The sequence below is a fragment of the Pangasianodon hypophthalmus genome, chromosome 5, assembly GCF_027358585.1.
Source record: "Pangasianodon hypophthalmus isolate fPanHyp1 chromosome 5, fPanHyp1.pri, whole genome shotgun sequence".
NCBI classification, from domain to species: Eukaryota; Metazoa; Chordata; class Actinopteri; order Siluriformes; family Pangasiidae; genus Pangasianodon; species Pangasianodon hypophthalmus.
The window spans coordinates 27,217,590-27,241,149 of NC_069714.1; the positions used below are offsets into that span (position 1 = coordinate 27,217,590).

The 23,560-nt window shown below is 39.4% G+C and overlaps 1 protein-coding gene across 46 annotated transcripts in view; it reads left to right on the top strand.

The window, feature by feature from the left end:
• Positions 1-23,560, top strand: part of ttn.1 (titin, tandem duplicate 1) — a 142,961-nt gene that overhangs the window by 76,144 nt on the left and 43,257 nt on the right. For all 46 annotated transcript variants that reach the window (XM_053233898.1, XM_053233911.1, XM_053233918.1 and 43 more), the window contains 45 exons: positions 48-356; positions 624-814; positions 924-1,353; positions 1,436-1,744; positions 1,903-2,084; positions 2,178-2,307; positions 2,405-2,704; positions 2,797-3,114; positions 3,353-3,649; positions 3,761-4,060; positions 4,153-4,467; positions 4,746-4,894; positions 5,041-5,191; positions 5,300-5,581; positions 5,658-5,960; positions 6,092-6,394; positions 6,497-6,778; positions 6,943-7,242; positions 7,331-7,633; positions 8,258-8,566; positions 8,664-8,945; positions 9,177-9,476; positions 9,734-10,027; positions 10,465-13,434; positions 13,542-13,862; positions 13,978-14,262; positions 14,351-14,650; positions 14,730-15,134; positions 15,222-15,497; positions 16,531-16,830; positions 16,924-17,226; positions 17,309-17,608; positions 17,695-17,982; positions 18,159-18,461; positions 18,648-18,950; positions 19,046-19,351; positions 19,487-19,774; positions 19,872-20,162; positions 20,271-20,558; positions 20,653-21,243; positions 21,327-21,431; positions 21,540-21,737; positions 21,827-22,123; positions 22,213-22,800; positions 22,885-23,187. In XM_053233898.1, the coding sequence (XP_053089873.1) occupies positions 48-356; positions 624-814; positions 924-1,353; positions 1,436-1,744; positions 1,903-2,084; positions 2,178-2,307; positions 2,405-2,704; positions 2,797-3,114; positions 3,353-3,649; positions 3,761-4,060; positions 4,153-4,467; positions 4,746-4,894; positions 5,041-5,191; positions 5,300-5,581; positions 5,658-5,960; positions 6,092-6,394; positions 6,497-6,778; positions 6,943-7,242; positions 7,331-7,633; positions 8,258-8,566; positions 8,664-8,945; positions 9,177-9,476; positions 9,734-10,027; positions 10,465-13,434; positions 13,542-13,862; positions 13,978-14,262; positions 14,351-14,650; positions 14,730-15,134; positions 15,222-15,497; positions 16,531-16,830; positions 16,924-17,226; positions 17,309-17,608; positions 17,695-17,982; positions 18,159-18,461; positions 18,648-18,950; positions 19,046-19,351; positions 19,487-19,774; positions 19,872-20,162; positions 20,271-20,558; positions 20,653-21,243; positions 21,327-21,431; positions 21,540-21,737; positions 21,827-22,123; positions 22,213-22,800; positions 22,885-23,187 (15,948 nt within the window). The remainder of the gene's footprint in view (positions 1-47; positions 357-623; positions 815-923; positions 1,354-1,435; positions 1,745-1,902; positions 2,085-2,177; positions 2,308-2,404; positions 2,705-2,796; positions 3,115-3,352; positions 3,650-3,760; positions 4,061-4,152; positions 4,468-4,745; positions 4,895-5,040; positions 5,192-5,299; positions 5,582-5,657; positions 5,961-6,091; positions 6,395-6,496; positions 6,779-6,942; positions 7,243-7,330; positions 7,634-8,257; positions 8,567-8,663; positions 8,946-9,176; positions 9,477-9,733; positions 10,028-10,464; positions 13,435-13,541; positions 13,863-13,977; positions 14,263-14,350; positions 14,651-14,729; positions 15,135-15,221; positions 15,498-16,530; positions 16,831-16,923; positions 17,227-17,308; positions 17,609-17,694; positions 17,983-18,158; positions 18,462-18,647; positions 18,951-19,045; positions 19,352-19,486; positions 19,775-19,871; positions 20,163-20,270; positions 20,559-20,652; positions 21,244-21,326; positions 21,432-21,539; positions 21,738-21,826; positions 22,124-22,212; positions 22,801-22,884; positions 23,188-23,560) is intronic.

A 23,560-nucleotide genomic window follows, 5' to 3' on the forward strand; every position in this document is an offset into this window, starting at 1 on the left:
TTACATTTTCTGTATTTGACAATATTTGTGTTTTTCAACTCTTTTAGTTGCCCCAACTGTGAATTTGTTGAAGTATTTCAAGAGCAATACCATAATTGTCAAGAAAGGAGCAGCCATTGAAATCCCTGCTGAAATTGCTGGTCTACCATTGCCCACCTTTGAGTGGACAAAGAATGGAGTTGGTCTTGAAAAATCAACTGAGACCATGACACTTGAATCTGAGGAGATTGACAGACAAACTATCAAAACCAAGATTGCCATTCCTGAAACTATAAGACAAGACACAGGCTTGTACAAACTAGCTGCCACAAATATTCATGGGACTGGCCAGCAAATTATCAGAGTTGATATTTTAGGTATGGCTCTCTTTTTCGTAATATGCTTTATGACAGCTTGATAGCAATTAATCACAGCTATGCCCCAGACAAGCACACTTAATTTGACTTATCAGCTAATTAAAAAGCTCTTTGTGATTTATGTACATTAATTAAGCTATTTATGAAAGTATGTACAAGTAGTAAAAAGAACTGTTCAGAAAAGCCCCAGGATATATATTAAATAATAATCTGTATGAAGGTTTGCTTTTTTAGTTCTTAATTTAGTTGTTAATCTCTTTCTTCTAGATCGTCCCTCACCACCGCAAAATGTTGTGGTCTCTGATGTTAAGGCTGAGTCTTGCTACCTCACTTGGGATGCTCCAGAGGACAATGGAGGAAGTGACCTCACCAATTATATTGTTGAAAAGAGGGATGCCAGCAAGAAGAAATCGGACTGGGAGCAGCTGACATGTTGCATTATGGACAGACGCTATGGGGTTAGTGCGTTGTGAACATGTGTTTTAAACAATAGCTTTATGAGGAGAATTAAATTTGTAATTATGAAACACTGGTACTAATTCTGATCTTTGTAATACTTTCTTAAAGGTGTACAAGCTTGATACCTATGGCACTTACCAGTTCCAGATAAAAGCAGAGAACAAGTTTGGTGTCAGTGATGGGTGTGAATCAGAGAAAGTTGTCCTCAAGGATCCATATGGTCTTCCTGGTCCACCCCAGAGACCAAGAATCATTGGACATACGCGTTCATCTATGCTGGTAGCTTGGGATCCTCCAAAGGACAATGGTGGATCAACCATTCAGGGCTACTGGCTTGAAAAGAGAGAGAGAGGAGCTGTGTACTGGAGTCGAGTCAATAGGGCTCCTGTAACAAAGCCAGCTGTTAAAAGCTTAGAGTACAATGTGCTGCATCTCATTGAAGGTGCTGAATACCAGTTCCGTGTGATGGCACAAAATGCTGCTGGAATTGGACCCCCAAGTGAGGCAACAGAATGTGTGTTTGCCTTGGATCCAAGAAGTAAGTTGGATTCTGCTGCATTAATTTTTGATTAAAGTTGTGTGTTGGCTGTTTTAAAACAAATTGTACCTTTATTCTACAGATCCACCAAGCCAGCCACCTGCACCTCACGTGAAAGACAAGACATCAAGCAGTGTATCTCTAGCCTGGGCTGCACCAGATAAGGATGGTGGAAGCCCCATTAAAGGCTATATTGTTGAGGTTCAGGATGAAGGCTCACAAGAGTGGAATAGAGTGAATCAACCTGATAAGCTCATTCTCACTACGTCTTACACTGTGTCAGGGCTCAAAGAGAAGAAGAAATGTCGATTCAGAATTGTTGCTGTTAATGCTGCTGGTGAGTCAGAGCCAAGTCCCAGGACTGCTGACACCGTGGTACAGGATATCCTGGGTAAGACTTACCTGTACTTTATATTCCATGACAAAAATTTTGTTAAACTTTTGTAGTTTGTCCATACATTTGTCCAGCCTAATCAGTCTGGAAACCTGACCCTTTTGTTTTGGGCATTATTAGATTATTAACAAATTTGTTATATTGAAATTTTACAGAGGAACCCGATATTACGATAGAAGTCTCAGCTCATGAGCTGCTTTCTTGTCGTGCTGGAACAACAATTAAAATCCCTGCCACCATATCAGGCAGACCTGTTCCAAAGGTTAATTGGGAATTTGATGGAACTGCCCCAACAGAGAAGAAGAATGAGCAACACATTCTTCCAGTGGATTCAAATGTAAGACATTGCTCATTCATAAATGCTTCCAGATCAAAAACCCTAATACATTCCCATGAAATTAATACTATTGTATTAAAAATTATTCAACAGATCTCAATGACTGATACCACAACAGAAGTAACTATCCCTGAGTGTAAGATCAACCACTCTGGACAGTACATCATTACTGCTTCTAATCAAGCTGGTACTAAAGTGGTTAAAGTCCGGGTAACAGTTCTTGGTAAGCCAGATAATGTTTGGTTAAAAAAAAAACCAAAACAAACAAACTTTGACCATGCAAACAAAAAAACTATTTATTAAACTTTTTTTTTTTCCAGATTTGCCTGGGCGTCCAAAAGATCTCAAAATCACTGACATCACAAGAAGTACATGCAGACTTACATGGAAGCCTCCAGATAATGATGGTGGTGAGAGAATCAAGAGCTACTACATTGAGAAGAAGACAGTTGAGGGAAAAGCCTGGACAAAGGTCAACCCAGCCTGTGCTAGTCAGTCCTTGGTAGTCCCAGACCTTGTTGAGGGACAAGACTACTTGTTCCGTATTCGGGCTGAAAATCGCTTTGGTATTGGACCTGCTCTGGAAACCTTCCAAAGGACAAGAGCAAAGGATCCCATCCGTGAGTATAACATTTCAGTGACACTCTCATCAAAAGCAAATTTGTCATGAAGTAAGTAGAGACTGCTCAGTTAAAAGGCTATATATTTGCAGATCCTCCTGACGCACCCACAAGAGTCAAAATTGAGGACGTATCCAAGGGGACAGTGACTTTGACATGGAAGCCACCCAGAAATGATGGTGGATCCCCTGTAACTCACTACATTGTTGAACGACTTTGGTGGGATTCTAGTGGAGAGCAGAGAGAGTCCTGGAGACAGTGCAATAGACGTGACATTGATGCCACAACCTTCAAAGTGGAGGACCTCCACGAGGGTGCTGAGTATGAATTCCGCGTCAAGGCTGTAAATGAGGCTGGTGCAAGTAGACCATCTTCTACTGCGGGACCCATCATCGTTAAAGAACAGACAAGTGTGTAAAATACACTTAAGGGCAAGGCTTGCCCTGAAATGCTACTATTGTTAGTAATGAATGAAATATAGTAGGGACACCTCAGCATTATGCAAATTAATCTTGTAAACTGATTGCATTTGCTTATTGTTTGCTACATTAGCATTTCTAATTATTACTTAGAATTACTTAGTATTACTAAGTATGACTTTAAACCTACAGAAAATATGTTATTTAACAAATGCTTTCTTTTGTCTAGGAGCACCTTCTATTGAGCTCGAAGAGTTCATGGAAGTTGAGCAGGCTACAGATATTAAAATTGTTGCTAAGATCAAGGGATGCCCATTCCCCACCCTTACCTGGCAGAAGGCCCCACCCCACAAAAGTGATGCCAAGGTTGATGTTGAATATGATGAACATATTAATAAGCTTGTGACTGATGATAGCTGCACTCTGCTGATCCAGCAGGGCAAGCGCTCAGACACTGGTCTCTATACACTCACTGCCAGCAACAGCTTAGGCAAGGTCTCCAAGGAGATGAGACTTAATGTTCTAGGTAGGTCTTTCAAAAAGCAAATAATTTACTGTTGGTGTAACCACACAAATCTTGGACTGTAAATGAATACTTTGACATTTCTGTAATTGATCACCACATTTTCATTGTCAGGACTTCCGGGACCTCCTTCTGCACCAATCAAGTTTGAGGAGATTCATGCTGAAAATATTACCCTGTCATGGCTACCTCCTATAGATGATGGTGGCTCTAAAATCACTAACTACACCATAGAGAGACGTGTTGCCAATAGAAAAACATGGATTCCTGTCCCAGGTGCACCCAAAGAGCGCATGTTCACAATTGAGGGTTTAATGCCTGGCCATGAGTATGTGTTCCGAATCAGAGCACAGAATAAATATGGAGTTGGTGAACCTCTTGACAGTGAACCAGAGATTGCTAGAGATATTTTCAGTAAGTAGTCATGCTCAAACAGAAAAGTCATTAGAAATTCATTAGTTTAGTTTTACCCTATCATGACTTAACATATTACATCCTTTTTATAGCTACTCCTGGCCAATGTGAGAAACCAACCCTATCAAGCATTACAATGGATTCAATTACTGTGAACTGGGAAGAGCCAGATACAGATGGTGGTAGTCCAATTACTGGCTACTGGCTTGAGCGCAAAGAGACCACAACAAAACGCTGGAACAGAGTCACCCGTGATCCAATCAGGCCCATGCCTTTTGGTGTTTCTTACAAAGTCACAGGACTCATTGAAGGCTCTCAGTACCTGTTCCGTGTGACTGCAATCAATGCAGCTGGATGTGGACCGCCAAGTTTGCCATCTGACCCAACATTTGCCAGAGATCCAATTGGTGAGCAGCTACACTGACATGTACATTTATCCATTGGACAGATGCTTTTATCAGAAGCAACTTACAAATGATCTGAGCAGGTGAGACCTAAGGGCCTTGCTCAAAGGGCAACAGTGATAGCTCAGCAGTACCACAATTTGAACTCACAACCTTGTGATCAGTAAGCCAGAGCCCTAACCACTCAGCTACCACTGCTCTACAGGGATGTTACAATAGTGATTCTTCTATTTGTGATTATATCAGAGTCTCAGAGTTATATATTTCTGTTTTTTGAGTAGCTCCTCCTTCACCACCAACCCCCAAAGTTACTGGTTGGACAAAGACAACAGCTGACTTGGAATGGATTCCACCTCTAAAAGATGGAGGCTCAAAGATCATGGGTTACTATGTTGAATACAAAGAGGAAGGCACAGAGGCATGGGTTAAGGTATGCTGTAAACCCAAATACTTTCTTGACGACATGTGATAAACTACTGTCCCAATATACTGAATTTTAATGTACTTTATGTTGGTTTTTTTTTTTTTAATATTAGTGTTAATATTATTAATTCTAAATAATTTGTATTATTCTAGGCCAAAGAAAAAGAAGTCAGAGGAACCAAATTTGTAATCACTGGGCTGAAAGAGAATGGATTTTACAAGTTTAGAGTTTTGGCATTCAATGCTGCTGGGCTAAGTGAACCAGGAGAAGTTGCTGAAGTTCTTGAAATGAAGGAAAAAATAAGTAAGTTAGAAAAAAATACTCTTTAAATTTTTATACTTACTCTTACTCTAAAAGCTGGATGCACTTGTTTTTCTTTAAATTTGTAACATATTTGATTTCATATTCCAGTTGCCCCGGGACTTGAAATGGATGTCTCAATGAAAGAGAGGATTGTTATTCATGCAGGTGGTGTGATCCGTATCATAGCATATGTGTCAGGCCTGCCTGCACCTGACATTACATGGAACAGAGATGGTGGAGTTGTCCCACCAGAGGCTGTTGTTGAGACCACAGCAATCAGCACTTCATTAGTAATTAAGAATTGCAATAGAAAGCAACAAGGTGTTTATAGCTTAACAGCAAAGAATGCTGGAGGAGAGGTGAAGAGGACTGTCATTGTTGATGTTTTTGGTAAGCAGGAGTATTTAGACATCTGTAAATAAATGCAAACACATTGTTACATATTTCCTTTTATTTCCTTCCCCAGATGTTCCTGGTCCAGTTGGCATACCTTTTATAGCAGATAATCTTACAACTGACTCATGCAAATTGACATGGTTCTTCCCAGAGGATGACGGCGGTTCTCCTATATCTAACTACGTAATTGAGAAACGTGAAGCTGAACGCAAAGCTTGGACAGCATGCTCATATAATGCTGCTAGGCAAAATGCTGTGGTTCATAATCTTATTTTAGGAAAAGGATACTTCTTCAGAGTTGCAGCTGAAAATGCAGTTGGAGTTGGTCCATTCCGTGAAACTGCATGTGAAATTATCATCAGGGAACGTCTAAGTAAGTTGTTCTACTTTTTTATATTATAAGGGCATGTCATACAAAGCACATAAGTAATGTAACTGATATATTGAAGAAACTACAACAGTTTTTTTAACCAATATGATATATATATATTTTTATTTTATTAGGTGTCCCAGACCGGCCAGAGGAAGTTGAGGTCACTGCTGTCACTAAAGACTATATTAGTGTAAAATGGAAGCCACCAAAGAATGATGGCGGTTGTGACGTGATTTCCTACATTCTAGAGGCACGGATGATTGGCAAGGACAAGTTTATGAGATTGACCAAAGAGAAACTGATGGACAGGAGATTCACCTATGATGGTCTCCGGGAGGGTGACACCTATGAATTCCGTGTGAGTGCAGTCAATGAGATTGGCCAGGGCAAGCCGTCCTTCTGCACCAAACCAATCACATGCAAAGATGAGCTTGGTATGAGAAACTGGTTCTTACTAAAATAATAATTACATGTGTATATTATCATAGAAATATTCCTTTGTGTGGAGTTGATTGATTATTTATGATTTATTTCAGAACCCCCAACGATTGAACTAGACTTCCGTGACAAAGTTATTGTTCGTGTTGGCGAAAGTTTTGCTCTGCAAGGGCGCTACACAGGCAAGCCGACCCCTTCTGTTACATGGTCAAGAGATGATGAGGAGCTGAAGGCAGATCAACATATTCAGTTAAAGAAAACACTAAACACCATGTGCCTTGGCATTATCAAGGCTCAGCGTGAACACAGTGGCAGATATTGTGTTACAGTTGAAAATTGTACGGGGGCCCGCAAAGGCATTTGCAATGTCACTGTTGTTGGTACGGATTTTTTTTTTTCTTTTGATGTATGTATGTATATACATATATATATATATATATATATATATATATATATATATATATATATATATATATAAATTTTTTCCCTGTATTTTATTGTAAACTATATTATTAATGATCTCTTATGTGGATACACATTTCAGACCGTCCACTGCCACCTGAAGGTCCAGTTATATTTGAGGAAGTTCATAGAGATCATATGGTAATTTCTTGGAAGCCTCCTCTCGATGATGGTGGATGTGAAATTTCCAACTATATAATTGAAAAGAGAGATATTAACAGGGACATGTGGACCACCGTAACATCTGCCACCACAAAAACCACCTGCAAAGTGCCCAAGCTTATGGAAGGCCGTGTATATATCTTGAGAATCAGTGCTGAGAATATGTATGGCATCAGTGACCCACTGGAGTCTGAAGAAATGAAGGCCAAGGACCTTTTCAGTATGAAATCTGTTTGTTTGTGGAGGTATATTTTATACATTGTATTGTTAAGCATTTTAATGAGCATTTTAATGTTTCCATTTTTTAGGAGTACCTGAGGCACCTGACGAGCCTACAGTTAAAGAAGTGTACCATGACTCAGCCCTGGTGCTTTGGAACCGCCCTCGTGATGGTGGCAAGCCCATTACTAACTACTACTTAGAAAAGAAGGAGCCCTCTGCTAAGAGATGGTCCAGGGCAACTAGAGATCCCATCTACCCTGCTACCCAGTACAGGGTGCAAGATCTCACTGAAGGCTGTGAATATGAATTCCGTGTCACAGCAGAGAATGAAATTGGTACTGGAGACCCTAGCCCTCCTTCCAAGCCTATCCTAGCACAGGATCCTATTGGTATGTGATTCTTATCCTTTAAACTACACTTTGTAAGGAATGTAAAATAAAGCAAATTTAATAGCAATGCAATTGCTAACCACCATTAGCTAACTTTTTAAATTGGCCAGACCTTTCTTAAGGTTGTGGCTAGATGACTTATCTTTTAGGATTTTTTCCCTCTACTATTAATAAAAGATCACTGCAGCTTAAAAGCTCTAGTTAAGTTGGTGGTCAGCATTTATATAGCACACTTATCTTGATCAGGTAAATGAATATCATTTGTCTGGATTGTCTAAATTACTTGTTTTTAAATCACCCAAACATCAATGTCCTTAAAAGTGACTCAAACAAAAAAATGAAATAAAATAAAAACATTGCCTTTATTCGGTAATGCGTAAAATTAAATATACTACTCATGATTGTTACGGTAATGTGTAAAATTAAATATGCTACTCATGCAGCTAAACGGGACACTGTTTAAATATGCAGTAGTATACACTATTCAGTATGGTTTCAGTAGAGTGGGGATAATATCCTCTGAAATAGTCTTTACATTGTAATAAGAATGTATATTTTACAGTTTTGTAGCACACATCATTTGTGTAAAGTTTTCCCTTTAAATGATCACATTTACTTTTGCAGTTCTGCCTAGCCCACCTGTTCTACCTGAGGTCATTGACAAAACAAAGGATTCTGTGAGTCTGTCATGGCGTGTTCCTCGCCATGATGGCAAAGGCAAAATCTTTGGATACCTTATTGAGTATCAGAAGCCTGGAGCAATTGAATGGATGCAGGCCAATGAGACACCAGAGTCATGCCCTGATACCAAGTTTATTGTGAAGAACCTACCAGAGGGGAAAGAATTCCGTTTCAGGATCATGGCTGTGAATGCAGCTGGAAAATCTGACCCTGCTTATGTAAAGGAACCAGTTAAAGTGCATGACAGACTTGGTAAATGTTTTGTTTTATTAAGCTATTCCTAAAACAGATGAAATCTTAGTACCAAATAATCCTAATTATTCACATTTTGTTCTCCTTTTATCTGCAGAGGAGCCAGAGCTGTTGCTGGATGCCAATATGTCACGGGACCATCTTGCTATGATTGGAACAGATATCACACTAAGTGCTGTGATTAAGGGCATCCCAATTCCCACTGTGTCTTGGAAGAAAAACGGTGATGTCGTTCCTGCTCATTGTGTTATTGAAGTCACAGCAAGTGGAAGTAAACTGCATATAAAGAAATGTACCCGTGCTGACTGTGGAAACTATACTATAACCATTCAAAATGCAGCAGGCTCAAAGACAGCAACATGCACAGTGCTTGTTCTTGGTATGCATAGTTTATATGTGTGTGTATATATATATATATATATATATATATATATATATATATATATATATATATATATATATATATATATATATATATATATATATGTGGGTGTGGGTGTGTTTGTTTTCCTGTTAATTAATTTTATTTTCACCTTATTTTCACCTCGCTCTGGATAGTGGCGTCTGCCAAATGCCATAAATGTAAATGTAAATCTTTTGTGCAACATAGATAAACCTGGACCTCCAAGAAAGCTTACTGTCTCGGATGTCACAAGTGAGTCTGCTTATCTAACCTGGCAAAAACCAGAGGATGATGGTGGCGCTGTGATCTCTCACTATGTTGTGGAGAAGAAAGATGTTGCAGCTGAGAAGTGGGTACCAGTCTGTGCGTCATCCAAGAAGCTTAGCCTCATGGCTTTATACCTAATGGAGGGTGTTCAGTATTTATTCCGTGTGGCAGCTGAGAATCAGTTTGGAAGAAGTGCATATACTGAAACCACCAAGCCTATCAAGGCAGTTGATCCTCTCTGTAAGTATTAATTTAGAACATATAACAATATGTTGATTCACTTTGGTGAAATTATGGTGTTATTACTATCAGTGTCTCAAGGTTTGGATTCAAGGTTCCCTTTCAGATGGGACCGAATTAATTCAATTCTGTTGTTTTAGTTCAGCCAAGGTAGCAAACCTAATCATTTAGAATGACACAATGAATTGAATTTAGCACATTAGTTAAGCATAAAGTAATGTCATTAACCCAATCTTAATATCTTTTATTGTCTCCAGATCCTCCTGGCCCTCCCAAGAATTTGCACCATGTAGATGCAGAAAAAACTGAAGTATGGCTTGAATGGGAGTGGCCTGACCGCACTGGTGGAAGTGAAATCACTGGATTTATTGTTGAGCATCAAGAAGAAGGGGCTACTGATTGGATCACCTTCAAAACTGTCAGCAATCCCAACTGCCATGTTACTGGACTTCAAGAAGGAAAAACCTACAGATTCCGTGTAAAATCACAAAATGCTATCGGCATTAGCCGACCAGATACCAGTGTACCAATTACTTGCCAGGAGAAGACTCGTAAGATTTATGTGATACTTTTTTTATTATGATATGATAACATAAATATATACTTACGTATATATATAGTATTATACTTAATACATAATATATACAGTACTGTGTATGAGTCATAGTCTTTCACTGATTTCCAATCAACGCGATCAGAAGTAGAGATATTTTATTTTTCATATACTGTATTTAAGGAGACATTTAACATAAAATTACACAAAAGCCTCTATAGCTATATTTAATATAAAATATTTAATTATCTAGTATTTACCACTAAGAACCTCAAGTCTCCAGTGTTGTGGTCTTTGCCCAGCATTGTATGTAGACAGACAGACAGACAGACAGAAAGAAAGAAAGAAAGAAAGAAAGAAAAAGTCTGTAAGATATTAATATATAACTATATACTAAGATATGAATATATACTTTTTTTTTTTTTTTTTTTACAGTGGCACCATCTATTGAAGTTGATGTGAAGCTCATTGAGGGTCTTACTGTAAAGGCTGGAAGCACAATTGTACTCCCTGCAGTCATGAAAGGAATACCAATTCCAACACCCAAATGGCTAAGTGATGGCAATGAGCTGAAAACAGAGGGCAAATACAAGATTGATAATGAAGGAACTTCAACAGTTCTAAGCATTGCTGATTGTGCAAGGACAGACAGTGGAGAATATATACTTACTGTTTCAAATCCTGCAGGAAGCAAGTCAGTTGCTCTTCATGTAACAGTACTTGATCTTCCCGGTCCTCCACTTGGACCTGTCAACATCCTTGAGGTTACTCCTGATCACATGGTTATCCAGTGGCGTCCACCTAAGGATGATGGTGGCACACCATTGATGAACTACATTGTTGAAAAGAAGGATGTCAAGAAGTCTTGGGAGCCATGGTCTGTTGTGAGTTCTGGAAGTAACAGCACCAAAGCTAAGGTGCCACGTTTAGAGAAGGGTCGTGAATATATCGTGCGCATTCGTGCTGAGAACAAGATTGGCATTGGTGCTGCTCTTGAAAGTCCTCCAACTATCGCCAAGCATATGTTTGATCCACCAGGCCCACCAGGGTCACCAACATGTTCTGATATCACAGAAAATGCTGTGACATTGTCATGGACTGAACCAGAAACCGATGGTGGAAGTCCAGTTAGTGGCTACATTGTGGAACGCAGGGAAATGACTGGTAAATGGATTTGTGTGAATAAAATACCAGTCTTGGATCTTCGCTACAGAGTCTCTGGTCTTTTTGAGGGCAACATCTATGAATTCAGAATTTTTGCTGAAAATGTTGCTGGTGTAAGTAAGCCTTCCTATCCTTCAGACCAAATAAAAGCCACACGCCCAATTGCTCCTCCTGGACCTCCAAGTAACATAAGACTGAAGGACTGGAGCAAGTCATATGCAGATTTGGTGTGGATCAAGCCTAACAGAGATGGCGGTAGCCCTGTTTTAGGATATGTTGTTGAATGCCAGAAATCCGGCTCTGCACAGTGGGACAGGATCAATAAGGACCCTATCAAGCAATGCGCATTCAGAGTCCCAGGACTTATTGAAGGCACAGAGTACAGATTCCGTATTAGAGCATCTAACAAAGTTGGGGATGGAGAGCCACGAGAGCTAACAGAGACAGTACTTGCCAAAGACATCCTTGTACCTCCAGAGGTTACTGTTGATGTTGCTTGCCGTGACCTTGTAACAGTTCGGGCAGGACAGATCATCAACCTTGTCGCCCGAGTTAAAGGCAGACCTGATCCTGAAATCACATGGACTAAGGATGCAAGAGCCTTAGGCAGAGACAAGCGTACAGAGATGATTAACAACTTTCCACTTGTTGAACTAGTCATTCAGGATGCTGTAAGAGGAGATTATGGAAAATATGCAATTCAAGCTAAAAATAGCAGTGGTCAAGCAAATGCTACAACCATTGTTAATGTGCTTGACATTCCTGGACCTTGCCAGAACTTGAAGGTTGCATATGTGACCAAAGACTCCGGCATGGTGTCTTGGGAAAATCCAGAGGACAACGGTGGCACTGAAATTACAAATTACATAATTGAGTGCCGTCAACCTAGTCAAAGAGGATGGACAATTGTTTCATCTGACTGCACCAAACGTCTTGTAAAGGCTCCGCTTGTTGAGAACTGTGAATATTTCTTCCGTGTTAGCGCAGAGAACAAAATTGGTGCAGGACCACCAACAGAAACAAAAACAGCAGTCCTTGCTGTTGACCCAGTTGAGAAACCTGGTGAGCCAGAGAATTTCCACATTACTGAAATTGGAAAAACCTTTGTCTTCCTTAAATGGAAGAAGCCAGAATATGATGGTGGTAGCCGCAATCTTGCTTATCATGTGGAAAAGAAACCAAAAGAAGCAGAAGAATGGGAAAGACTCCACAAAGGCGCTATTAAAGAGACATATTTCATGGCTGATAGATGCATAGAAAACCAAATATATCAGTTTAGAGTACAAGCAAAAAATGAAGGAGGAGAGAGCAACTGGGTGACTACAGCTGAAGTTCTTGTAAAGGAGGAACTTGCAGTTCCTGAGATACATGTCAAGTTGGAAGGTGCTCTGATAGTTAAAGCTGGAGATTCCATTCCAATTGAGGCAGAGGTTAAAGGCAAACCACAACCAGATGTGAAATGGGCTAAAGAAGGTGATGCTGGAGATATCACTCGAAGTCCTCGACTACAGATTGAGACTGGTGTTAACTTCTCTAAATTCCTGCTTACAAATGCAAAACGAGCAGATGCTGGAAAATATACTGTCACTGCAACAAATGCTGCTGGAACCTGTACTGCTGAGGCTAAAGTGAATGTTCTTGACAGGCCTGGACCTATTAGAGATCTCAAGGTTTCAGGAATTTCAGTGGATAGATGCAAGTTGGAATGGGAAGTGCCCGAGGATGATGGTGGTTGTGAAATTTATAATTACATCATTGAGAAATGTGAGACAAAGAGAGGTGTCTGGTCAATTCATTCTTCAGCTGTTATAAAAAATTATGCTAATGTAACTCGTCTAATTGAAGGAAATGAGTACATCTTTAGAGTAAGGGCAGAGAATAAGATGGGGACTGGACCTGCTGTACAAACAGAGTCTATTGTTGCAAGGACCCAGTTCAGTAGACCTGGTGCTCCAGATGTGCCTGAGGTGACCAAAGTTGCAAAAGATGAAATGACAGTTGTATGGTGTGCCCCTGATAATGATGGTGGAAAACCCATCACTGGTTATATTCTTGAAAAGAAAGAAGAACATGGCATTAGATGGGCACCAGTTACTAAATCTCCTATTACCAATACACATTTGACTGTAACAGGATTGTTGCCTAATCATGAATACCAATTCCGTGTAAAGGCTGAGAATGAGATTGGAGTTGGTGATGCAAGCAAGCCATCTAGAACATTCACTGCAAGGGATCCTGTTGGTATGTTTAGTTTAACTTAACATTTGCCTAAAGATATACTTGTCTACTTATTGTAAATGTTTTGTTTTTTTTTGTTTTTTTATTTAATAACTATTCTTCTTTTGCAGGGCCTCCTGGTCCTGTTGGAAACTTAAAGGTGACTGATAGTTCAAAGACATCAATCACTCTTGGATGGACAAAGCCTACATATGATGGTGGTGCTCCACTCATTGGATATGTAGTTGAGCTCCGAGTCAAGGGTACAGGCAAGAAGGGAGATGAAGGATGGAAGAGGTGCAACGTTGCTGCCCAGCTGATTGGAACAGAGTTCACAGTCACAAGTCTGGATGAGAATCTTGAGTACGAATTCCGTGTTTCTGCGCAAAACCAGATAGGTTTGAGCCAACCAACTAATCTTGAGGGAGCTGTTTCTCCACGAGACATTTTTGGTGAGTTAGTCTGACCAGGTGCTACAAACTATCAGGAGTTCTCCAGTGCCATGGTCTTCAACTTTGTGTGTGTGTGTGTGTGTATGTGTGTGTGTTTTGGTCTTCTCTCAAACAGAGGCGCCTGAAGTTGTTTTGGATGCTGAGCTGAAGAAAGGTCTTACTCTTAGAGCTGGCTGCCCAATAAGAATAGTTGCAACTGTCAGGGGACGACCACCTCCCAAGGTGCTATGGAGAAGAATGGGAATTGATAATGTTGTCAAGAAGGGTCATGTGGATCTCATTGACACAATGACATTCCTTGTCATCCCTGATACCACCCGTGATGATTCAGGCAAATATTCGCTGACTGTAACAAGCCCAGCAGGAGAAAAAGCTGTATTTATCGATGTCAGAGTACTTGGTAAGTAGAACAAATACCTTCCTCTATAATGTAAACAACAGTTTTATTTACACTAAGATTTCACTGTTTCATTCAAATGTTTTGACAGACACACCTGGACCAGTTGTTGGTCTGGAGGTCACGGACATTACAACGGTATCTTGCAACCTCTCATGGTCCCCACCTGAAAATGATGGTGGCAGTGAAGTAACTCATTATATTGTTGAGAAGCGTGAAATAGATCGCAAGACTTGGGCAACAGTTAAAACTGATGTAGACAAAACAACCTTTAAAGTCAGCAATCTTGTACCAGGAACAGAATATTACTTCAGAGTTACTGCAGTGAATGCGTATGGTCCAGGTGTTCCAAAAGCCACACAGCGATCATATTTGGCTTCTGATCCTATCAGTAAGTATCATGTCAACTGAAACTTTTAAAAAGTGGTTACGATGTCTAGAATCGTTTTGTAATTATTTGTTTGCCTTAGGTAAACCTGACCCACCACAGAAGGTTGATGTTTTGGAGATTACTAAGAACAGTGCTAAGGTGGGCTGGGTGAAACCAATGAGGGATGGTGGAGCTAAGATTGATGGCTACATTATTGACTACCTTGAGCTTCCTGAGCCCAAAACGACCAAGGAACCAGTGGTGGGTGAAAGTGAGGTGGAGCCTGGTGCTGAGCCTCCGCCCCCACCACCAGTGGTGAAGGAGGAAGAACAACAGCCAGTAAAGAAAGAATGGACACCATATACTGTTGTGAAAGATTTATGTATCTCTGTTGTTGGGCTGAAGGAGGGAAGGAAATATCGCTTCAGAGTAGCTGCACGAAATGCCATGGGAGCTAGTCTTCCCACTGAAACCAAAGAAGCATATGAGATTAAAGAACAGATGTGTAAGTTACTGTATTCAACTTTCATGTAAAATAACTGGGCTCTTAAAGATATGATTCATTTGAAAATTCTTGATGTTTGTTTTATAGTGGAACCCAAGGTTATCATGTCGGAGTTTGTCACTGCAAAAGCAGGAGCAAAAGTGAGAGTTGAGGCTCTTGTATCTGGGAAGCCAGCACCTGTGTGTCAGTGGAAGCGAGGAGATGATAATGTGGTCCCCTCAAGCCGCCTTGCAGTACACAAATCCCAGAATATGTGTGTGCTCATCATCAAAGATGTCTCAAGAACAGATAGTGGTCAATATAGCCTTGTTGCAGAGAACAGCTCAGGAAAGGTGGAACAAGTTATGAAAATTGTCATTAAAGGTTAGTATTTTTTAATTAGATAAATCAAATACACTCAGCTGCCAGGTTATTAGGTCCCCCTGTACCTAAACTCACTGGCCATTTTATCATGTTCATCTAACATGTACAGTTCTACACTAAAGTCTTAGGCACATACAAAAATTGATGCCTTCGAAAATAATGAAATTAAACATGTCTATATAAAAATAATAACAATAAAGAGCAGTAAACAGAAATAAACTAAACAATGCCATTATTTTTGCTTTGTAAAAAAAACATCAATAGTCTCAGGTACAATTTGTGCAGTTTTATAGGGAAATTGGCTGGCAAGTTATACTTAGCATCTTGGAGAATCTGCTACAGTTGGAGACTTTAACTAAAAACCAGCAGCATATCTTGTGTTTTGGTCTGAAAAGTGGTCTGTTATGTAATATGTTGGTAATTTGCTGGAAAATTAATGTTTGGATATATAAAAAGTTTTTGTACTGGCTCAGTAATGCAGAAGTCATAAAATAAACATCTATAACAAATTTGTACAAGAAAAAAAAAAAAGAAAAAAAAAAGGGTACCCAAGACTTCTGCAGAGTACTGTCGGTATACAATTACTTTTCACTGATGGACAGAGTAGAGTGTGCCTAGGGTACTTTTGCATGTCTGTGCAGCTATATGTTAGCTGTACCCAAGAAACAGACAGACACAAACAGAGTAAATGGATATACATGAATATACAGTATATACAGTACAGTATAATATACATGAATATACATTATGAATATAATGAAAATAAACAAAATACTGTTTTTAAATATTAAAGTCTTGATCCAATGGAGTACCATTACCATAATGGTGCTATCAAAGGATTTTGCAAAATGTAATGCCTCAAAAATGTTAATTCCACTGAGCATCACAGATTTTATATATACAGCTACTGTATCTTATTTAGCGTATTGCTCACACAATATATTTTGTAGAATCAAAGTTTCATGCATTGTTAGCACTTCTAAAATGCTTAATGCACTTCTAAAATAAAATTAACACCGTAATGCTTTTTCAGATATTCCTGGACCACCTGAGCCCCCATTTGAAATAAGCGATATTGACTCTGATGCCTGCACATTGTCCTGGAACAAGCCACTTGAAGATGGTGGTAGCAATATCACTAACTACGTGGTTGAGAAATGTGATGTGAGCAGAGGTGACTGGGTTACTGCTGTTTCCAGCTGTGGCAAGACTGGTTGCAGACTTGGGAAACTTATTCCTGGAAAGGAGTATATGTTCCGTGTTCGTGCAGAGAACCGTTTTGGAATTTCTGACCCCATTACATCTGAGAGGATGATAGCTAAATTCCCCTTTGGTAAGTTGAAAGCAAGATAATTGTTAGTAATTATATAATTGTTAGTAAAACAAATGTTGTTTATGATGCTTACTGTAATTTTTTTTTTCCCAGATGTTCCTGGTGAACCCTTGAACTGTCGCATTACAAAAATAAACAAGGACTGCATGTTTGTAGCTTGGGATAAGCCAGAGTCAGATGGTGGCAGCCCAATTACTGGATATTACATTGAAAGAAAAGAGAGGAATAGTCTCTTATGGGTTAAGGCTAATGATTCAGTTGTGCGAACAACTGAATATCCTTGTGCTGGTCTAATTGAAGGTCTGGAATACACTTTCAGAGTATCTGCTATTAACCGTGCAGGACAGGGCAAACCAAGTGCAAAAACTGATTTTGTCACAGCAAGAACACCAGTGGGTAGGTCCATTTAAAATATTTGTTAATTTAAATTCACTTGTATTACATTATTCTGAAAATGCATTCATCTGTGCCATTACAGATGCTCCAGGTAAACCAGAGGCACTTGACATTACCAAAAATAGAGTTACACTGGTTTGGTCCAAACCAAAGAATGATGGTGGAAGCAAGATCATTGGATACTATGTTGAAGCCTTGAAGATTCCTGGAGACAAATGGGTGCGATGCAACACAAGCAGTCAAAATGTACCTCGGGAAGAGTACACTGTATCTGGATTGGATGAGGGTGCCCAATATCAATTTAGGGTTATTGCAAAAACAGCCATTAACCTTAGCAGGCCATCTGAAGTCAGTGACCCTATTCTAGTGTCTGCAGAGAATGGTGGGTTTTTTTTATAGATAGTTTATTTTTCAGCTTTGAGTAAAGTGATACATTGTTTCATTCTTTACACATTTTATTGTTCACAGTTCCTCCCAGAATAGAACTGTCAATACAGATGAAGAAGATGGTGCCAAAGAAAGCTGGGTCAGATATCTGCCTTGAAGCTGAAGTTTTTGGCAAACCAATGCCAAAGGTTACATGGAGCAAGGATGGAAAAGTGTTGAGCATGGATAAAGACATGAAGATGTCACAACAGAGACACCTATTTTGTCTAAACATCACTGCAGTTACAAAACTCCATACAGGGCAGTACAGCATTCTTGCTGAGAACGCAAGTGGCTCTAAGACAGCAGACATACAGCTCACAGTTTTGGGTCTGTATTATGTATTAATACACTGTAGCACCTTGCTATCTTACAAATGTCATGTGATATGTATATGAAATATTTTCATTGAATGAGTTCACTGATTTCATCATATAATATTTAACAAAATATTATATAATTCATTGATGGCATTTCATGTGACACATTTATTTTCCTTTATGCAGATGTACCTGGTCCACCTGCCACTATCAAGTTAAAAGAGGTACTTTCGGATCGTGTAAAATTGAGCTGGACAGCTCCACTTGCAGATGGTGGTTCACCGATTACAAATTACATTGTGGATAAGCGTGAGTCAAGCCGGGCTAACTGGGCCCAGGTTTCTACTAAAATCAGTGGTGATACAACAGAATTTTGTGTGGAAAGGCTGATGATTGGTCATGAATACCAGTTCCGTGTACGTGCTGAAAACCGATATGGAGCTGGCGATGCCATCCTCTCAGATCCTGTTGTTGCAAAGGACCCTTTCAGTAAGATATTTACCTTCTCTTTTTATAACAAATCTCTTGCATATTCATATATACTCAAACTCAAAGATAGCATATATATATATATGTGTGTGTGTGTGTGTGTGTGCGTATACATACACATACATACCTGTATTTTCTGTTATGGCATGCAACAAAGATTTACATTGTTATGCTTGCTATTAACAGCTGTTCCTGGACAATGTGATCCACCAATCATTACAAATATGACAAAAGAGAAAATGACTGTAAGCTGGAAGGAACCCTCTGATGATGGCAACTCTACCATTCTTGGATATATTGTTGAGAAGCGTGAGACCAAAGAAATAAACTGGACCAAACTGAATAGGAAACCATTACTTGAAAGATCGCTTGAAGTTGGAGGTCTCTCAGAAGGGGCTCAGTATGAGTTTAGAGTTACTGCAGTTAACAAAGCTGGTCTCGGAAAACCCAGTGAGCCATCAGATTCTGCTGCTGCAGTTGATCCTATTTGTAAGTCAGTTTACAATGTTAGACACATCCCATCTGAATGTATTAATTTATCAATTTTAATAATAATGTCAACTTTCTAATAATGTCATTGACAGATCCTCCTGGACCACCAGTTTCCCCTAAGGTTACAGACACAAGTAACAGCACTATTAGCTTATCTTGGACTAAACCTGCAAATGATGGTGGAAGTGAAATTTTGGGATATCTAGTTGAATGCAAGAGAACAGATGCAACAGACTGGATCCGATGCAATGTCCCAAAGAACCTACAGGACACACACTATGTTGTTACTGGACTCTTGGAGAAATCAGAATATCAACTACGTGTCAGTGCTGTGAACAAAGTTGGCTTTAGTCAGCCATGTGAAGTCCCAGATAAGCATGTTGCAAAGGACGTGTTTGGTATGAATTTATGACTTGAAACAGATTTTTAAAAGCATGAAAGTTATGTTTACAATGATTATTACATAACACAACTTACATAGAACATACTTGGTACATACTATAACTTAAAAAATAATTTTCATTTAATTTCAGTTGCACCTGAGGCTGAACTTGATGCAGTGTTGAAGGATACATTGGTGCTTCAGGCTGGTGCTCGAATGAAACTTCATGCCAAAATTAAAGGCCGTCCTCTTCCAAAGGTCACGTGGGCCAAGATGAACACCAACATAAAGGACAGACAGGGAATCGTCATTAAAGTCACAGACACTGACACAATGGTTTATGTTGAAAAAGTTAATAGATATGATGCAGGAAAATACATTCTCAACCTTGACAGTGTCAGTGGCATGAAGATGTACACAGTTGTTGTTAAGGTTATTGGTAAGTTCATGGATATCACAAAAAAATTTAGTAGGAGTTTTACTAAAAGAAAATACATTAAAAATACTTCACTGCCATTATGTTTACTACCCAACAGATACCCCAGGCCCACCCCTAAACCTGATGGTGAAAGAGACAACAAAGGACAGTGCATCTATCATGTGGGATGAACCATTAATTGATGGTGGAAGTGAAATTACAGGTTACATAGTAGAAAAACGTGATGCAGAGAGAAAAGCATGGTCCACAGTTTCAACCAGCTGTGACAAAACATCTTTCAGGATTGAGGGCCTGGAGCCTGGTAGATCCTACTACTTTAGAGTCAAGGCTCAGAATAAGTATGGTACTGGTGAGCCTGGTGAAACAGCAGATGCTGCCAGAGCCTCTGGTGAGTGAACACCTTTTAAAATTGTTTGTAAATGTTTTAATATAAGTATCTAAATTATATTGTCATTACTATGTACCACAAGGACTATGAAATCTATTTTTTTTCCAGAACAACCTGGATCAGTGTTGGATTTCAAGGCCTTGCTAGTAACCAAAGATTCATGCACTCTTTCTTGGAAGAAACCAGTTAGTGATGGTGGTAGTCGAATAATTGCATATGTGCTTGAAGTTCTTAATGGTGAGGACAAATGGAAGGAGCTTCTAAGATCCAAGAACATGCAATATAGTGCTAAAGATCTTGTGGAAGGAAGGGAATACAAATACAGAGTAATGGCAACCAACGATGCAGGCAATGGTCCAGTGAAGGAGCTCTCCATTGTGGCAAAAGATGTTATTGGTGAGATTATATAATGTAGTGATAATATATAATAGAATAATTACTTATTTACCATATGCCTACTGTCTCTAACTTTTTCTATTCCTTTGTGTAGTTTATCCCAACTGTGATTTACGGGATTTGCCAAACTTGAACTACATCGCAAAAGAGGGAAGCACTGTTCGACTCAAGATTCCAATCATTGGTAAACCTGTCCCAACAGTCTCATGGAAGAAGGGTGAAGATGAAAATTTGACTGACACTGGAAGAGTTTGTGTAGAATCTACTGCTGTTAATACAACGCTCTTGATTCGGGACTGCCAGAGGAGTGATGCTGGAAAATATACCATCACTCTTCGTAATAGTGCTGGATCAAAAGAATCCTCTATCTTTGTAAGAGTCGTTGGCAAACCAGGAATTTGTACAGGACCTATCAAGTTTAAGGAAGTAACAGCTGATGGAGCTACCTTAAAATGGGGTGTTCCTAAAGATGACGGAGGATCAGAAGTGACCAACTACATTCTAGAGAAACGTGATTCCATTACCAATATGTGGGTAACTGTTTCCTCAGCGGTGGACACAAACAGTTATAGGGTGGCTGGTCTCCATGAAGGAACAGAATATATCTTCAGAGTTTCAGCAGAAAACAAATATGGAGTTGGAGAAGGACTAAAATCTGAACCCATGGTTGCCAAGCATCCATTCAGTAGGTGCACTTTAACAATCTTCTCAATAATCACAATTGCATATTACAATAAACTCAGTTTAACATTTATATATTTCCATCAGATGTCCCTGATGCTCCACCTGCACCACAAATCTTGAGCATGCGTCATGACTCAGCAACCTTGGCTTGGTCTGATCCACGAAAAACGGGCGGTTCACCAATTACAGGTGATAAAACATTTATAACTTCAAAATTTCAAAAAGTTCCAAAATATTCAACATTTAAAAAATCTGTATTTGATCATTCATAATTATATAAAATATATGTGTTTTCAGGATATCATGTGGAATTCAAGGAAAGAAACAGCATGTTATGGAAACGAGCTAACCCAGCACCTTTAAAAATGAAAGAATTCAAAGTAACAGGTTTAACTGAGGGCCTGGAATATGAGTTTAGAGTGATGGCTATAAATTTGGCTGGTGTTGGTAAGCCAAGTCCTCCAACTGAGCCAATGGTTGCCTTGGATCCTATTGGTAAGTAAGGCCAACTACTAACTGCAATATCTACTCTATGCAATTTCACAGTATACTATTATATTTGTAAACTCTTTGGCCTAATTTAGATCCTCCTGGTAAACCTGATGTAATCAGCATCACAAGAAGTACTGTAACACTTCAATGGACCGAACCTCAGTATGATGGTGGACACAGACTTACAGGTTACATTGTTGAGAGACGTGACCTTCCTGCAAAGGTCTGGGTGAAAGCCAATGCTGTAAACGTTGTGGAATGCGCATATACTGTGACTAACTTGCAGGAGGGTTGCAAGTTCGAATTCAGAATCAGAGCCAAGAATGCAGCTGGGGCAATAAGTCCACCATCTGAACAAACCGATACTCTTGTATGCATGGATGAATATGGTAATGTTTTTTCTATGTTGCTTGACTAAGGCTTATTTGTATTTGAATCAAGTACATACTTAATATACTTTTCTTTCATTATCCCACAGCGGCACCAACCATCATTATTGAGCCCACAGTAAAGGAAGGGCTTACAGTCAGAGCTGGAGACACAATAGTCATTAGAGCAACAAGTATTTTAGGCAAACCTGCACCAAGTTCAGTCTGGTCAAAAGGAGGAAAGTACTTCAAGCCATCAGATATATGCCAGATTGAAACTACTCCTACATCCTCTACTCTGTCTTTCAAATATGCAAGCAGAAAAGATTCAGGGGAATATACCATTACAGCAAGCAATCCATTTGGTGTCAAAGAAGAAAATGTCAAAGTAAAGGTGTTAGATGTTCCTGGCCCCCCAGGACCAATTGAAACAAGTGGCATATCATCTGAAAAGGTTACTTTGACCTGGGCACCACCTAATGAAGATGGCGGATCTGCAATTGAGTATTACATTCTAGAAAAGAGGGAAACAAGCCGTCTTCTTTGGACAATTCTTGCAGAAAAGGTTATTGACTGCCATTTTGTTGCAAATAAACTAATCCAAGGGAATGAATACATATTCCGTGTATCAGCTGTCAACCATACTGGAGCTGGGGATTTTTCAAATTCAGAGCCTGTGAAGATGGTGGATAATTATGGTAAGCAGCACTGTAAGCTAATGATGAACAGTGTACATTTCCTCTGTGCATAATCATTCTAAATGAAACCTCTGTTCCTTATAGGTCCCCCAGGCCCTCCAGCAAGACCAGAGGTGGAAAATATTGGAGGCAGTACTGCTACAATTACATGGAAGAGACCAGCTGATGATGGAGGCAGTGATATCACAGGTTACATGGTTGAGAAAAAGGAAAGAAAGGGCATAAGGTGGTCAAGAGCATCAAAGAAGACTGTACCTGACCTTCAGTTTGAGGTGCAGGGCCTCACAGAAGGAGAAGAGTATCAATTCAGAGTAACTGCTGAGAACAAGGCCGGCTTTGGGGAACCCAGTGAGCCATCACAACCTGTTAGAACAAAGGTCATGGCAGGTAAGTAAAATCTGTAGAAAGATAGCATTGGGAACCTACAGTTCCCGAGTCAGGTATGGCTCTTTTTGTAGTTCCATATGGCCTTCCAATAACAGACTACAAACCAAGAGCAACTACTTTAAATAACACATCTGATTATACATTATCTTACAAGACTGTAAGCTAGTGTTGGTGGGTATAAAAAAAAAAAAAATCTAAATATGCATAACTTGCAACAAATACACTGATATGAAAACTTATGATAAAACAAAACAGTGAGGAGGTCAGGTTTTATGTCAGTGTGCTCTAAAAACACATAACATGACATTATCCAACATTAAACTTAGTGCACAGTCCACCAAACATTCCAAAAAATGATATCTTTTTTACAGTA